The sequence below is a fragment of the Mustela erminea genome, chromosome 14, assembly GCF_009829155.1.
Source record: "Mustela erminea isolate mMusErm1 chromosome 14, mMusErm1.Pri, whole genome shotgun sequence".
NCBI classification, from domain to species: domain Eukaryota; kingdom Metazoa; phylum Chordata; class Mammalia; order Carnivora; family Mustelidae; genus Mustela; species Mustela erminea.
Window position 1 is genome coordinate 8,119,001 of NC_045627.1, and position 16,095 is coordinate 8,135,095.

General features: G+C 48.5%; 3 protein-coding genes and 1 long non-coding RNA gene across 16 annotated transcripts in view; 2 read left to right on the forward strand and 2 right to left on the reverse strand.

The window, feature by feature from the left end:
• The window catches only part of ERO1B (endoplasmic reticulum oxidoreductase 1 beta), a 358,900-nt gene that overhangs the window by 194,892 nt on the left and 147,913 nt on the right, over window positions 1–16,095 (reverse strand). The window lies entirely within an intron of this gene.
• LOC116573396 overlaps window positions 1–16,095 on the forward strand; it is a 184,468-nt gene that overhangs the window by 107,245 nt on the left and 61,128 nt on the right. Inside the window, exons 5-6 of the mRNA XM_032313487.1 lie at window positions 3,156–3,251; window positions 8,382–8,522. Of these exons, the coding sequence (XP_032169378.1) occupies window positions 3,156–3,251; window positions 8,382–8,522 (237 nt within the window). The remainder of the gene's footprint in view (window positions 1–3,155; window positions 3,252–8,381; window positions 8,523–16,095) is intronic.
• Window positions 1–16,095, reverse strand: part of LOC116573397 — a 154,322-nt gene that overhangs the window by 76,011 nt on the left and 62,216 nt on the right. The window contains exon 1 of one of the 6 annotated variants that reach the window (XM_032313490.1): window positions 15–119. The exons of the other annotated variants lie outside the window; for them this stretch is intronic. Within the exon in view, the coding sequence (XP_032169381.1) occupies window positions 15–42 (28 nt within the window). The 5' untranslated portion in view covers window positions 43–119. Of the gene's footprint in view, window positions 1–14; window positions 120–16,095 lie in introns of those variants that run through there. 6 annotated transcript variants of the gene reach the window in all.
• On the forward strand, window positions 131–2,708 carry LOC116573406. Its single transcript, XR_004278778.1, has 2 exons — window positions 131–301; window positions 2,551–2,708. It is a non-coding gene; the product is annotated as an uncharacterized LOC116573406 (long non-coding RNA).

Consider the following 16,095-nt stretch of genomic DNA (forward strand, 5'->3'; position numbering starts at 1 on the left):
CAATAGGCACATACCTATACAACAGCAATTAAGGTTCCCCATCGTGGGGACTGTTAGTCCTGTTCACCCAACCGCCAGGGGCTCGGCTCACAGAGTGACAGTTGAAATGGAACGTTGGATGCGTGTCATCAGGTCACCGTGGCGATGGCTCATGACAGAATTCTGAGGGTGTCATGGAGGGAAGGGGGTGGGGGAGGGGTCGATGGATGATGGGCAATTAAGGCACTTGTTGTGGTCAGCTCTGAGTGGTGGAGAGAAGTGATGAGTCTCTGAGTTGTACTGCAGAATGCAATACTGCGCTGTACGTTAACTACCTGCATTTTTGGACATTACAAAAAGGATACTCCTGAGGGCACCTAGGAGACTGAAATGTTCATTTTCCTATCTGCTACTCTGGAAAACTCCTATTTATACGAGATTGTTTCACAAAGTCTCTCCAGGAGTTCTTGGGTGGCTCAGTGGGTTAAGTATTGGCCATCGGCTCAGGTCCTGCTCTTGGAGTCCGGGATCAATCCTAGCATCAGGCTCCCTGCTCATATGGCTCATATGTATAGACGAGAATGAGTTAGGAGTAGGTTAACTAAGTTTCTTAGGCATTAATGCTGCAATCAAGGTGTTGCTTGGGACTCCTTATCTAAGGCTTGGTTGGGTTCCCATCTGTACATATGTGGCAGAATTTATTTCTGGACAGCCGTAGGATTCACAGTAGCTTGTTTCTTCTTTGAGGTCAGAAGAAGGGTCTCTGATATCTTACGTTCCTTAAAAGACTCACATGTGGGACGCCTGGGTGGCTCAGTTGGTTAAGTTTCTGTCTTTGGCTCAGGTCATAATCCCGGGGTCCTGAGATGAAGTCCCATGTTGGGCTCCTTGCACGACAGGGAGCCTGCTTCTCCCTCTGCCCCTCACCCTGCTCGTGTGCTCATGTGCTCTCTTTCTCTCTCTCTCTCTCTCAAATAAATAAATAAAATATTTAAGATAAATTAATAAAAGACTCACATGATTAGGTCAGGCCCACCCAAGTAAATCTTCCTTTTAGACCAAAGTCAACTGATTAAAGGATCTCATTTATACTTGCAAAATCTGTTTTGCCGTAGAATGTATCACAATCACAGGGACTTAAGTCTCTTCCATTTAAGAGGAGTTTATGTCACGTTGTTGGATCCATTGGAGGTCGTCATCTTAGATTCTGCCTATATAATTAGTGTGAGTTTATCCATTCTGTTTTCCAAGGTAGTTTTGGTTATTCTTGGCCATTCAAGTTTCTCTGTAAGTCTGAGAGTAAAGTTATCAGTTTCCACAAAAATATCTGCTAAGATTTTAATTCTGACTGTCTTGAATCTATAGGCCAATTTGTGGAGAAATGAGATATTTTTGTAATATTAAGTTGTCCAAGCCATGAATATAGTGTATTCATTTACTTAGGTATTCTTTGTTTTTTGTTTTCTCAATAATACCTTATACATTTCTGGAAGATAGTCTCGTTTTTCCTAGTAACCAATTTTTAGTGTATGACATGAACATTGATTAGCTGTTTGTTTTGATAACCTGGGAATGATATGTCTCTGTTTCTTCTTGCTATATTTTCCACAGTGGTCATTTTATAAATGGGTGGTATAAAACCTATGAACTGTATAAGACAGTTCAGTTATGGCAAGAAAATACTTGGGTATCTCCCTAGATTTATTGTAATCCATAAAAAGAAGAATGAAGAAATCTAGTATACAGTGAAATGGATATACACACTAATGTGCTGTAATTATGTAATACGATAAATACAGCTACATTGGCAATCGTTACAGTATATAAGCCTATCAGAGTTATACAATGTTACATGCCAAATATATTCATCTGAAAAAATAAAAGCGACTTAGGAAAAATAACAATAATGGAATTTAATATATAAATTGACATTGTAAGTTTACTGTTTATAAAAAAGGGTTTCCTTAAAAAAAAAGAAGAAAGAAAGAAAAAGGTTTTCTACATGGAACAGTAACCAAACATTTTGGACACCCCGTCCTACAGGAGTTATGTTCAGAATTATTAAATAGCATTTTCCCTGAAGACGACTGTAGCTCTTTATGTGAACATAGTCCCAGCAGTCCTTTCCTGTGTGTTCACTGACTCCTTTAACTACATTTTAAAAAGATTTTTATTCCTTTGACAGAGAGAGAGAACACATACACACAGGGGGAGAGGGAGAAGCAGACTCCCCATTGAGCAGGGAGCCTGACATGGGGCTCGATCCCAGGACCCTGAAATCATGACCGGAGCCAAAGGCAAACACTTAACCAACTGGTGCCCCTTAACTCCATATTTTAGAAGTGTGCATGGTTATGCTCTTGGCCCAGGCTTATGAATGATACTATGTTATCAGTGAAACCTGCCCTAATAGCAGGAATAGAACTTTTCTCCCCTCTGTAATCTCACTCTACTTTGCACCTGTTTTACTGTAGTAGGATTTCATGCTACATGGTAGTTGGATGCATCATGCTTGTGTCTGTCAGATTATATGCTCCTTGAGAACAGTGATATGGTTTTATTGGTTTTCAGATTCTCAAGGTAGGAGAGTTCTTTATGGCATGTAGGCACATGATGGGATGCCAGTAACTTTTCACACTGGTGAGGAATGTCTGCCATGCTTTCTCCTCCCACCAAGTACACAGGTAGGCACGCCAGAACACATCTTCTGATTGTGAATAGTGAACTCCGTAACAGTTCTTCAACAGCTTTTCCATGTCTTCCCATTGTGATTACTTAAATTTGAACACAAATGTGCTGTTTCAGGGATCCTTATCATTTGCGGATGTGACTGTGGGCTTTACCCAGGAGGAGTGGCAGCATCTGGACCCTGCTCAGAGGACCCTGTACAGGGAGGTGATGCTGGAGAACTATAGCCACCTTGTCTCAGTGGGTAAGGATTGTTTCCCATGTAGACTCCTAGTATGCACTTTCATTCTTGGTTTGACACCTGTAGAAGCTTTGTTGAGTTTAATGATATTTAGGTTTGAGATATCAAGTATTAAGCAGAAGGATTGTTGAATCACTGTAAAGAATGAAGTGTTGTAATTGGCCCCTGAAGCTTCGTCTTCTGTCTTCTTCAAGGGCCCTGAAGCCCATGAGCCTCGCTGAATTCCCATGTCATTTCCCAATTACAGCGAGTTGCATCCCTAAGCCAGAAGTGATCCTGAAGTTGGAGCAAGGAGAGCAGCCATGGATGCTAGAGGAAGAGTCCCCAAGTCAGAGCTACCCAGGTGAGTTAGTATGTGTTAAACAGATGGACACGAGGTGACATGGTATGAATTGTTTTTATTCTCAGGTACTTGCTTATATGTTCGTTTTCACATTTAACAAATACTGAGTACCTGCTGTGCTTCACTCAAGTTTTAGGTGCTGAAACACATGATCAAACTGAATTTGTTCCTGACCTCATGGAGCTTACATTCTGATAGGGAAAGAAAAGAAATAAACACACATACACATACTATACACATAATATGTCATAATATACATAATACGTACACACATACACATACTATATACATAGTATGTCAACAAAATAGCAAGGAAGTTATAAATTGAAATAATGAAATGTAATACTTGAGAAAAGGAAGGCATTCAGGAAGGCATTTGGATGATATCAACTTGAATGAAATGATTATAAAATGCACATGTTTACATGGGAATAAGCATTTGGTTGTATGAGCAGAGGTGATATAGGGAAGACCCCAGGTTGGAGATACTTACTTGGAAATTATCAACTTATGGTAGTATTTAAAGTTTTTAGAATTAGTATTTGAAGCTAAGGGATCAAGTAACCACCTCTCCACAAAAGTAAGAAGGAACAAATTTGAGAGGTCTGAGAGCTGTCCCCTGGGACACTAATGTTTAGAAGTCATGAAAATGAGAGGACTCAGGGAAGAGGAGAGAAGGAACAGTCTGGAGAGAAGATGGAAACAGAGAATATGGTGTCCTGTAGCTGAGTTAAGATGGTTTTCATAGACAAAATGAACTTCTTGAAGAAAAATGTATAAAGTCAGCGTTTTCTGCCTTTGTCTGCAAATCATCCAGAAGCACTAAGGGAAGTGAACAAGACAAGCTTCATTCTATGACACTAGTGGATATCTGAAATCCCAAATCAGTGCAAGTGTACCTGCAGCAGAGCTGATGATGGATCAAGGAACGTGTGTGTATTAGCAGGTGGGTAGAAAACAAAAGCATTTCTGATGCGCACGGGGTCTGGCAGTACGCTTTTCATGAACAGAGCACATCCACACCTAAAACTTCCATGAACAACGGTGCCATGAACTAGATAGCTGAGCTCCCTTGGAGACAGTTTCGTTCTGCAAAGGAGACGTACTGAAGTGTAGAAGCACAAACCACACTTTTCAGTAGCCCTCTGTTTCCATGATGGTGCCAGAGAGACTGTACATGAGGGAAAACCACCTCATAGACACTAAATGTGCAGAAATAATCTTACATGCCATCTTAGCGGGTACTCCTCTGACATAGAATTTGATGCAAAAACTTAATTGACAACGGTTGATCGGGATTTGCAGACCTTCTACAAAAGTGAGGGAAGGATGGGGGACGGTAAGGCTGGTTAGGAGGAGGGGAAGGCTCAGGGGGGTGATTACCTCGTTGACTGTAGCTTTGTAATTGGCACATCTGATTGCTCAGACCAGCAGGATATGTTCCGAGTCTCAGTGTGAACCACTGTGTGCCAGAGCAGCTGGTCAGAAAGGTGGAAGGGGAAAGGATGTTATCTTTTGTCTTGTTCCTCTCTCTCAGATGAAACTGCTCTGTAGAGTTTTAACTACCTTTCTTTCCTGGATTGCATCAGACAGTTGGCCTAGGCAGATGCTGGGGAAGTCAGAGCCTCCATGGGCCCAGTTCAGCCTCTGGGCTTGTTTCTGTGAAATGAGCCCAACACTTGGTTTTCCTCAGTTTGGAGCTGCAGCAATGCCAGCCCCAGTGAGCTGGCTCTGTGATGAGCAAGAGAGCAAGCTGTTGTGGAGGCTACTCCAACGAGGAAGGAAGGCACATCCTGGTTGATCTGTAAACTGAGACCAACACATGTGCTGAACACTTGTTCATAATGAATTACCCCTCTAGCCTAAGGGATGACTCTGTTCCGTCTCTCAAGTAAACCTTTTGCAGTGTGGTCTTCCTTGAAAAGCTCTCATCCTTTTAGCCCAAGTAATGGAAAAGGAACCAGCACAAATGCATGCAAAACGATTATAAGAAAAAAGGGGTGAAAAGTATTGGAAAGAAAGCTAGTTGGTGATAGAATTGTCATCTGATCAAAGTAGTCATAAAGTAGGTAAATTATGTGACCAAATATTAAATCATGAGTTTCCAAAGGGTGTACTAATTGAATTAATTATCTCTGTGATACAGGTATTTAGGAAGGATATTAATAAGGGAATAGCAAACACATGGCAAGGTGTCAAACTGAGAAAGGAGAACAGAAAATATAATTACAGTAAAGAAAGCAAATTGGAAGAACCCCAAGGATGAATACATACTGGCAAAAATCTGTTCAGGGCCCGCCCGGGTGCCGCAGTCATTAAGTGTCTGCCTTCGGCTCAGGTCATGATACCAGGGTCCTGGGATCGAGCCCCTCATTGGGCTCCCTGCTTGGCAGGAGGCCTGCTTCTCCCATCCCACTCCCCCTGCTTGTGTTCCCTCTCTCGCTGTGCCTCTGTCTCTCGAATAAATAAAATCTTTTTAAAAAATTTGTTCAGAAAGAAAGGACAGATGTAAGCAAGAAGAAAATGAAATAAAATTAGGAGATTACATTAAAAAGAGAGTTCACATACATACCATACATAGAATTCCTTCCCCAAAATAGAAAGGAAAAGAAATAGAACAAATGTTTAAAATATTTCAAGAATACTTTTTGTGGGGGGAGAGATTTGTGATTGAATCTGTGTAAAAGAGCCAGTCCTTAGCAACATTAGAATATATTCTGATAAAGGGACTAGATTTCAAAAACAGTTATTTTGACAACCGGCCAATATAAGAGAAAGTCCAGACAGCCTCAGACTTTTCCATAGTAAAATCTGTAGCTCAGAGTCAGCAAGAGCAGTTTCTACAAAATCCTCAAGGTGTCACATTGAGAGTATTACACCCAGTTAAGAAGATACTCTTCAACAAAGACAGCAAGTCTTTTCTGAAGGGACAAGAACTCTAGGATCTTTGTTCCTAGAACCCTCTGTTAGAGAATGAGTATCAGGTAACCCAGGAGTGACATAAAGAAGCATGTTAAAAAGGCTGGTAGTAGACTCTGACTTTAACTGAAGAACTAATTTTATTTTGTTTTTTAGTTTTTTTTTTCCCTTAGAGCCTTACCTGTTTGAGAAAGAGAGAGAGTGAACATGGTAGGGAGACAGAGAGAGAAACAAGCAGACTCTGTGTTGATCATGGATCCCGACGAGGGACTCTACCCCCAACCCCGAAATCACGACCAGAGCTGAATCCAAGAGTCAGACAGTCAGCCGACTGTGCCACCCTGACCCCGGCCCCCCCCACAAAGAACTGACTTTAAAACAAATGTGGGAGCTAGGTGACAGACTGTACGGTTGCAAATCTAGGCAACACAGAAAGGGTATGTATCTATATAGATAAGAGGAGGCTAAAAACAAATGGAGAGGAGAGAAGGTATACAAATACAGTGACTTCTTTTATAACATGATGTGTGTTTTCCTAAAAAAGAATCACTGCTCCTTATAAAATAGTGTACTGAAAATCACAGGGCTAACGGGAAAATGGGTTTGGGGATAAAATTCCCAAGAGCTTTGTCAGTTACACAGTGAGAAGCAATGTTGAACTCTGTAGCTCTAATTTTGTGTTTACGTCTCCTTTCAGTTCTATTGGTTTTTGCGTTATCAATTTTAAGAATAATTAAGTGTATAAATACTCGGATCTTTATGTCCTCTTGAGCCCTTGACCCCTTTATGATGATGTTTCTATTTCTGGTAGAACTTTTTTATTCTGAAGCCTACTTTAATGTTACTACTGCTAGCCCACAAATCCTAGCTAAGCCACTTACTGGCTTAGACGAGTCACTTAATCTCTATGAGCCTTTGTTTCCTCATTGTAAATTTGGATAATAAGACCTTTGTCACAGTATTTGTGAGCATCAGATGAGGCAAGATATAAATACACAGAGCCTTGCTAAAATAGGCATCTGGGAAGTTTATACTTTTTTTAAGATTTTATTTATTTGACAGATAGAGATCACAAGTAGGCAGAGAGGCAGGCAGAGAGGAGGAAACAGGCTCCCTGCTGAGCAGAGAGCCCGATGTGGGTTCGATCCCAGGACCCTGGGATCATGACCTGAGCCAAAGGCAGAGGCTTTAACCCACTGAGCCACCCAGGCACCCCTGGGAAATTTTTTACTTTTAACCAGCATTTAACTAATGCCCTTCTAAAAGCTCAGGATATACATCAATGAACAAGAAAGTCAAGAATGTAAGCTGGGCTTACTTTCAGCGGGGAGGTGTAGAGATAAGGACCACAGAGGAAGAAAGGATGCAAATAAATTAATCCTATAATTTCAGGTCATGCTAAATGCTGTGAAGGGTTTTAAAGACCAGAAGATGAGATGATAGTGATAGAGGGTATTGGGGATAAGTAGACTGTTTCAGCCAAGTGGCCAGGGGTACTCTCTTCAAGATTGTATCTGGAAAGGACCTAAATTACATGAGAAGTCTTGACAGCAAAGATATGTAGAAGAGCATTGCTGAGAGAGGCAGGAACGTCCTGGTCAGGAGCACCCTGGACTCATTCAGTCAACAGCAAGATGGCTAGTGTGTTTCTGTCACGACAAGCACAGTGAGCAATGGCATGAAATAAAGTTGGAGACACCAGCATAAACTTGATCTTGAAGTTCTAGGCCATGCTGCAAAATTTGAATGTTTTTAAAAAAAAATGGGGGTCCATTGCAGGTTTTAGTAGTAAGAGAGACTATAATATAACCAAAGGGAAAAAATGCACTCAGTGTGAACTCTGCCATAGCCACGACCCTGAAGTGGAAGGGTGTTGTGGAAGGGGAAGGTAGTCAGTTGTTGTTGGGTTTTTTTTTTTTTTTTCTTGTTGAGTACCAGGGCCCATGAGAGGCATGTCTCAGCAAGGAAAGACCAGACGCCCTTTTCAGCCTCATGGAACTCCTGGCAGCCAATTCGCCAAGCATGCTTTAGGGGAAGGCCTTCCAGCAGCAATGCTAAGACTTTGACAGATGGCGGGGCCATGTGGTTTTGGCCTCCTTGAACCTGCACTCCCTGCTGGGACGGAGGGGCCTGCTTCCATCATGGGTGACTCTGTGTCTCCCCACGTGCGGGTCCTGAGACCTCGACTGAATGCTCTCCTTGTTTTTACAGGTGGCGCTTCGAGGCTCAGGGGACGTGGCCTGCTGGGCAGCATCCAGAGCGTCTGGCCTCTGTCTCTTCAGTGCAGATGGAAGTGCAGCACGTCCAGGAGTGTGACCGCTGTCGTCTCCCTGGTGCGCGTGCATCGCAGTGGTAAGTTGTCTTGGTTCTGAACCTCCCACCTGGGTTGAGGTTCAGGCCTTGACTTGGGTGTCTTTCTTGCCGGCTTCTGTCTTTCTTCCGGAGGCAAAGAGAGCCTCTTCTTGTCGATTAACGTGGAGATGTACCCTTAACCAGAATGTCTAGAGTTGGCTGCTTGTGGAAGATGACTTAGTGGCACATGTGGAGAAGGTTCTGCAAGTCCCTGCCCCACGTAAGACTTCTGAACTCCAGGTTGCCTCTTTTAGCAGAGTCCTGAGTTATTGCAGCCTGATCTTATAAATAGACATTCTCTTGATGATCGACTTTCTGCCCACACTTGCTTTATTGGGCCATTCATCTAGAGCCAAGAATCCCGGGCATCTTTACAAATAGATGTCTGAGTGGACTTCCGCACACGTTCTTTCTCTCTCTCTTTCTCACTCACTCTCTCCTGTTTTTTTTTTTTTTTTTGCAGGGGAGTGGGTGTTGCAGGGGATGAGAATGACCCTTCAGCAGGCTCCACATGCCTTCCATAGCCTGACACGGGGCTCAGTCCCATAACCCTGACATCATAACCTGAGCCAAAGCCAAAAGCTGGTCCCTTAACTGAAAGAACCTCGCAGGCATTCCTAGACAGGCTTTGTCTTTATGGAAGGGACCGTAAGAACGCCATCCTGTTCTAAAATCTACCGAATCAGGGAGTATTTCCACATCTGCAGTGGTTGTATACCCTCTCAGGTCCAGAGATATGTAGCTCTTCTTGGTGGTGGAGAAAAACCTTTGGCTTCCATGTTCTCATAGACATGGAGGAAGCCCTCACTGCCTGATGCTGAACTGTGGAGGTTTTGGTGCCCTGTCTTCCAGAAGAGCATCTTTGTAAAAGATGAAATTAATTTGCCAGACCCCGGGTGGCGCAATTGGGTAAGCATCTGCCCTTGGTTGAGGTCAGGATCCCTGGATCCTGGGGGATCAAGCCCTGTATTGGGCACCCTTCTCCCTCTTCTCCACTGCCAGACCCCGGCTGTTTTTGCTCCCTCGCTACCTCTTTTGATCTCCAATAAGTGAAGTAAATAGATATATTTCTAAGCATGCAATTAATTTGTAAATCCTGTGCGCTTTGTGAGGACAATATTAGTAGAATTAAGGACACATGAGAGGTAGGTCACAAAGCATGTGGTGTTTGAATCTTGTGGCCATTCATCCTTGTGATCTATATACATCGATAGGTTCATGGTTTTGTGAACATACTTCTATCACCTTGTGTTCTGAGACTCTGAGTTCACCCTCGACTTGATGTTCTCATGGATCCCAGGCAGTGTTACTTCCCGTGATCCCACTTCCTACCAAGAGACAGTACCTGTGTCTGTTGTGAGAGCTCCTGAAGGAGAAGTCCCCTGTTCTTACTTGGTACAGTGTGCACGGTAGTTAGACCTGCCTGTTCGGTGAGACTGGCCTTTATGGAAGTACTCCTGGATCAGAGCAGATGTGCTTGATTTCTAGCTATTGGTTACTGGAATAGCGCATTCCGCATCCCTCAGAACGGGGCCCCGCTGTCTGTGTTTGCAGTGTCTGAGTTTGTATCTCAGAGTCACCCCGAGGAATTCCTTGGGAGGTAGTTGCCCAGTGATTCTCTGATGGGAGTGTCCGGGGAAGAAATTCCCCTCGTTGCTTTGGGATCAGTGATTCCTCGGTGTGAGGGTGTCATTGCTGGCTAGGGAAGAAGGGATAGCTGAGCCCATTCCTTTGCTCATCAGACCGGGAGGATTTTCCTGTGTGCGAATCCTGCCAGGTCCTTCCTGTGTTGGCTCCGTGAGGAATGGGATTCCCATATGGGATGTCATCGGCATTCAGCCACAGCGATGATGCAGGGGGTCCCAGGGGTGCCTGCACCTTCGCTCCCATGTGAGGGATGAAGCACACTCTGAGACGGTAGCGGGAGCCTCAGGCCTGAGCCCCACCTGAAGCTTCTCCCACCAGGATACCGCGCTAGTGGCTCTCCCTGTGTGAGTTCTCTGGTGTTGGGAAAGGGCCCACTTCTGGCTGAAGGCTCTGCCTCAGTGACGGGAGACAAGGGTTTGTACTGTGTGATTTCTGTGGCGGTGAGCAAGGTGGGCGCTCTGGGTACAGGCGGGGCCCCAGTGATGACAGACACAGGTTTCTCTGCTCTGAGTTGTCTGGTGTCTCCAAATGTGAGAGCTGTATCGAACGGCTCTTCCACGTTGACTGCAGTTGTCGGGGTTGCCGCCAGTGTGGATTCTCGGATGCTGGCTAAGGGTGTGGCCGGCCTAAATGCTTTCCCCTGAAGATGAAATTCAACCAGTTTCTGTCTGTGGGAACGTGCCCATGGCCTCGAAGGGATGTATGTTGCTGTGAGCTCTTGTGCAGCAATCCCAGCACATGGCTTCTACCCCGTGTGAGGTCCTGGACATGAAGAAGAGCAGAGCTCTCTGAAGGAAGGGTCTCCTACCTTCTTTCCATCCCTGAGGTACGTCTCCAGTGGTCTTACTGTGTAAAGAGGTGAGCACTGCCCTGGAGTTTTTCCCCCCATGTGTATCATGTCTCCGTTCCTCGGAAGGGTGAGTTCTTTCGTGTCTCCTGAGGTTAGAGCCCCGACTAAAGGCTCTCCCACCCTGGGGAGATGGGTGTGCTGCGATCCAGGATGAACGAGCTCTGATGTCCCTGGCACCAGGGACACATGGCTGAGGGATCTTCCACATTGTCAGCAAATACAAGGCTTGTCTTCCCAGGACACAGCACACCTGGAGTGAGGTGAGGCACGTGAGAGCTCTCCGTGCTGTGCCCCAGCATTGCCTGGGTTCCTGTGCAGTGTGAACCCTAGCTAATGGCCAGAACACTAGGGCCTGTGGTAGGATCGCTCCCTCATGTTTCTCCCTTCCTGACTCAAGGAACACGTTCCAGCCCCTCCCTTCAGGAACGGTCCCTGTGTCTACCCCTGCAAGCCACTTGTAGTCGCGTGTCTTGTTCCTTTCCAGAATTCAGATAGATCTTTCTACATGGTAGCCTCATACCCACGTCAACTGCTGATTAAATTTTTTTATGTTTCCGTTTCAAAGACTATATACCCGTGAGTCGTGCTGAAGCCAGTGACTTTTCCAGACACTCGGGCGGCGGCTTTTCTCGAGGCCCATTTCAGCCGAGAAATGAAACTCTTCAGGTTTCTGGTGGGACAGCCCGTATGCTCTGGGTCTTGGATGACAGGGGATTGTGGGGAATGCTTAGCGTAGCCCGTGTCCAGCTCTAGTGTGGAAGGCCAGGTTTCATGACCCTGAAGCTTCCTGTTGACTTGCAGAGAAGTAGACCTTTGAGATGCCCCCGTGTGGGTCTCGTATAATAGGGAACGTATTGCCGTGAGCTCCTGGGTCTTGTACACAAAGAGTGAGTCCCGGACACTAGGTGAAAAAGTACTGAAGTGCTGTGTGGGGACTAACAGAACAGAAGGAGAAAAGGAAAGAGGAGGAGGGAGGAAGGAATACAAAGAACGAAAAGATTGTGCAGGGAAGGAAGGAAGGGAGGGAGGGAGGGCGGGGGGCTTGAAAAAGGGAGAAGAGAAACTGGTAGAGAGGCATTAGGGGAAAGAAGAATTTTGAAAGTTGTGAGACAAACTTCGGCGAGTTAAGATTTGAGCTTGATGAGAAAGGAAATGAATGGAGTCCTTTACTCAGGATCAGAAACGGGTTATAGGGTGTTGGTGATGAGAACCTATGGACCAGATAAACCTGTGAGACAAAGAAAGTGAGGGTGGGATGCTGGGGAGTTTCAGAAGGGCAACGTCAACCACGTCGAGGACTGAGAGAGGGGCCATGTGAGGGTTTGAGTGCAAGAATCACAGAAGGGTCCTGTCCTCGGAGGACACAGAATGTGCAGTGGGTGAGGTGCACGGAGTCGGAAGAGTTGGCAGAAATGGGCCCATGTTGCAGGGTTGTTTCCACAGGAGCCCTACAAGAGACAGGACTGATGTAGGAAAGAGGTTAGCATTCAAGGCCGATGGTCAAGAAAGAAGTGTTGAGACGGCTTTGCTGGCAGGAGGTGATTTTTATTAAAGCACCGGGATACGACCCTTGGGTAGAAAGGGCTGCTTGCTGGGGTCGTGACGGTAGGCTGACTCTCTGGGATGGCATTGGAGGAGGTCAGGCAAAAGGGAGGTTTTGCAAGAACGTGGCAGGTGGACAGAGGACACCCAGGATACAGTTGGCTTTGCTCTTGTGAAGGGAAGGTGGTTTTTCGTGCCTGGAAGGCATGAATTGAAAGATGGTTGGGAGCTTCCTGGAGGAATGTTACCTTCCTCCTCTCACAGGTCCTTCTCAAGGGACTGCAGGTTTGAAAAGAAACTCTGTCCTATGGACATTTCCTTCGGCCTCAGCCTCCCTCAGTGTCGTGGAGGGGAGAGAGATGTCAGGGCTTCAGGAAACGGAGATCCGGGCCTCTGGCAGGTCGCTAGGCTCTCGTTAGGCAGGCCTCTTCCTACAGAATCACGAGGACTTTTACAAACCGAGGGAGACTCCGGTCTTGCCGGGTTTTGATCTCCATCTGGGGAGAATCTGTTTTTTCCTTTCCTCAGCTTGAGGGAAGTCAGAGCGCCTGAGGGATGTTCCCCGTATCACAGGTTGGGGGGCGGTGTGGCGTGCCAGCGCCTGCTTGGTGCTCAGCTAGCCTTCCCCTCCCTCCTCGTGTGCCCCTGACCAGTGCGGAGCCTTGCGTGGTAAGGCTGTTGAAGGAGGACGGTCTCATCTTCTGTAGCTTCTTCCTGCTGAATAGGGGCGTAGAGCTGTCCCTCCGCGTGGGTCGTTCCTGGTCAGGTGGGGGAGGCCCAGCTGGGGGAGGCCTCTGCTGTCAGAGTTGTAAAAGGAAGAGGCCGCTGAGTGCAGGGGAGAGCCTCTCCTCCCTAAACCTCTTGCTGCTGCCAAACACACAGGCTGAGCGGGGCCCGTTTTGTGGGGCTGCTGCCAGTGTTGAGCCCAGCATTGGTCACGGTCCTGTGCCGTCGAAGCGACAGGGGCGGTTCCGGTGCGGCACCCTCGGGGAATCCAGCAGGGGTAGGGCTGCTGCCCCTCGAGCCGATCCCAGGGTGGTCAAGGGGCCCTGGCAGTGCCGCTTCGTCCTGCATGTGTCATGCTCTGCAGGGTTTCCGGGGACTGCAGGGGACAGCCCCTGTAGCAGACACGGGAGATGACAGGAAGGCTGCTGTCTCGCCCAGTCCCAGGTGGGCCCAGTACCAGGTGGGCCCAGTCTCCCCACACAACAGACTGTTGTGGGCCCAGGTGGTTGCCTCGTGCTCCAAGTGTCCGTCATCGGCAGGGCCCGGGCAGCCACCTCTGGGTGTGGCGGCCGACTCAGAGGGTCCTCTCGTCTCGTCCTCGGGGCTCCAGTGCCGTCCTCTGGTGGGCTGCCCAGAAGTCTTCTCTTTGGCCTACGGAGGTCAGGCGTAAGAGAGCCGTTCCTGCAGGCGTGTTTCCCTGTGTGTTCACGCCGAATCCTCCTCCGGGCCCAAATCGGAGCCGCAGGTGAGGCCCCAGGACCGTCCTGGCTCCCTTTGTCGGAGCACCCCAGGAGCCTCTGGTGCCTCGGGATGGTGGGCACACTGTCCTGTGGCGCAGCTGTGGAGACAACGGGTAGAGTGGTGTGAGATAGCGAGTGGCGTGTGGCCTGGGCCTTACCAGAGGCCTGTGGGGTTTTGCGGGACGTGTCTTTCTGAGGTGTTGAGGTGGAGGTTTCCCTGCAGGACCCATGCGTGACCTGAAGAAAGGGGAATTTCCCGCGGGCCCCCTGGGGCTGAATGAAGGCTACACTGCCAGGGTCCCTCAGGCCCCTTCCCTAAGCGTCCTCCTCCATGACGGTGGGGTCCTCCTCCTGCTGGGCTGTCCCTTCCCCAGCCTCTCTGAGAGCCCTGGACGTGCCCTTCTCTGTGGGGGGAACCTTTGCCCACACGAGTGTTGCAGGTGGCGTGGCAGAGACCACGTGCTCCCGACTCCCACGGGAAGTGAGTTCGCACAGTCCACGGGCTGTGGGCAGCTGTTGGGCGAGGTGGGAGCAGGCAGGGTGGCCTTTCCCTGGTGGGTCTTCCCTGCCAACTGAGGGATCGAGGAGTGTCTCTAGAGTATGAAACTCACAAAGGGAAATGGTGCCACGAAGGGACCCACTACCTCCCACCAGGCGTCTTGGAGGATTGGGGGACTGGAGGTGTTGGTTAGATCGTACGGGAGTGGCCGGCAGACATGACTCAGTTGGAGACTGGGCCTGATGGATCAGGTGGAGGTTCCCCGTGGGATGTTCTCAGGTCTTCCTAGTGCCTGCAGGGACTGGGACCTTCCTCTCCTCTCCTCTTTGTAGTCAGAGGCTAGGGCAGCACCCCGGGTTTTGTGTGGTTTGCCGAGGTATCCACAACAAGGACTGGGCAACGAGGGAGAACATGTGTCCATGTTCACCGGACCCTTTTCCTGCCCGACTCACCCCGTTCCCTAGTCCTCCTCTTCTTCTGCTTCCCTTGTCGTTTGCGCCAAGTCCACCGAAGGAAAGCTTCTTGAGAGCTGAGAGCAAGAGAAGTGGGTATGAGCACAGACTCCCCGGCATCAGAGAACCAAGTGGGGACACCCAGGCCCAGCCTCCCTTCCCGAGGGCCCTCCAGCCGGGTGAGCCGTGCCCTGCCGACTCCCAGCCCTCCTCCCTGCTCTGCTGTCCGGGGCTGCTTCCCAGAGTCCGCGGTGAGGGGTCAGGGTGATGGTAGGAAAGGGGTCAGGAGGGCTGCCCAGGGATTTCATGCAGCAGTTCCCATGCAAAGCCCAAGTGCCTGCCAGAGACGAGGGCCTCCAGGGTTGGCATTGTCAAAGCAGGGAAAGGGGAAGAGCTGGGAGGAGGCGCTTATGGACAGAGGAGAGAGAAAGCCCAAGAGATGGAGGTGGAAGTGCATTACAGGCGCAGGGTGGCTCCTTCCGTCGGAATCGTCTTCTGTGGAATCCTTCTCCGGGTCAGAGAGCAGTGAGGATGCTGGGGTTGGCCCTGTGAGAGAACAAAGGGGAGTTAGTGCAGCTGATGACCCACGGCCTGCTGCTCTGGGGATGCTGGGCTCTGCCCTCAGTGGGGTGCGTCCCTAGCTCCGAGTCCTCCCTGGCCTTGGTCGCTTGATTTCCGCAGGGTACAGGGGGGTCTCCGGTTGCCCACCTGCTCTTCCCACCTCCGATTTTCTCCAAGACCCGAAGCCTGGCTCTGTGATTCTTTCCCCCCTGGAGGCTGTCACTGTCCCTAAAACTGCCTCTGCGGGACTTTGTCTTCCTCTGTCCTTGTACCTGTCCTTCCCTGCTCTCCTTCGTCCTCCTCCTCCTCCTCCACCTCCTCCCCTAGAGATGCTCCATGTCCTTCCCCCTTCCAAGCTCCACCAGTCCTATTGTTGTCCAGGAGGGGGCCACCAAGGAAAGAGAGGAGATATCCTGGGTCCCCCGGAATCAATCCCCCGATCCGTCTGTGCTGGGAGCAGATGTCATGGGTCTGGGATTGCTGGGGAAGTGCCGGGAGAGATGGCCCACCACGTCCCCACAGCCCCTGTCTGCCCAGGGACTGGGATGACCTTCCC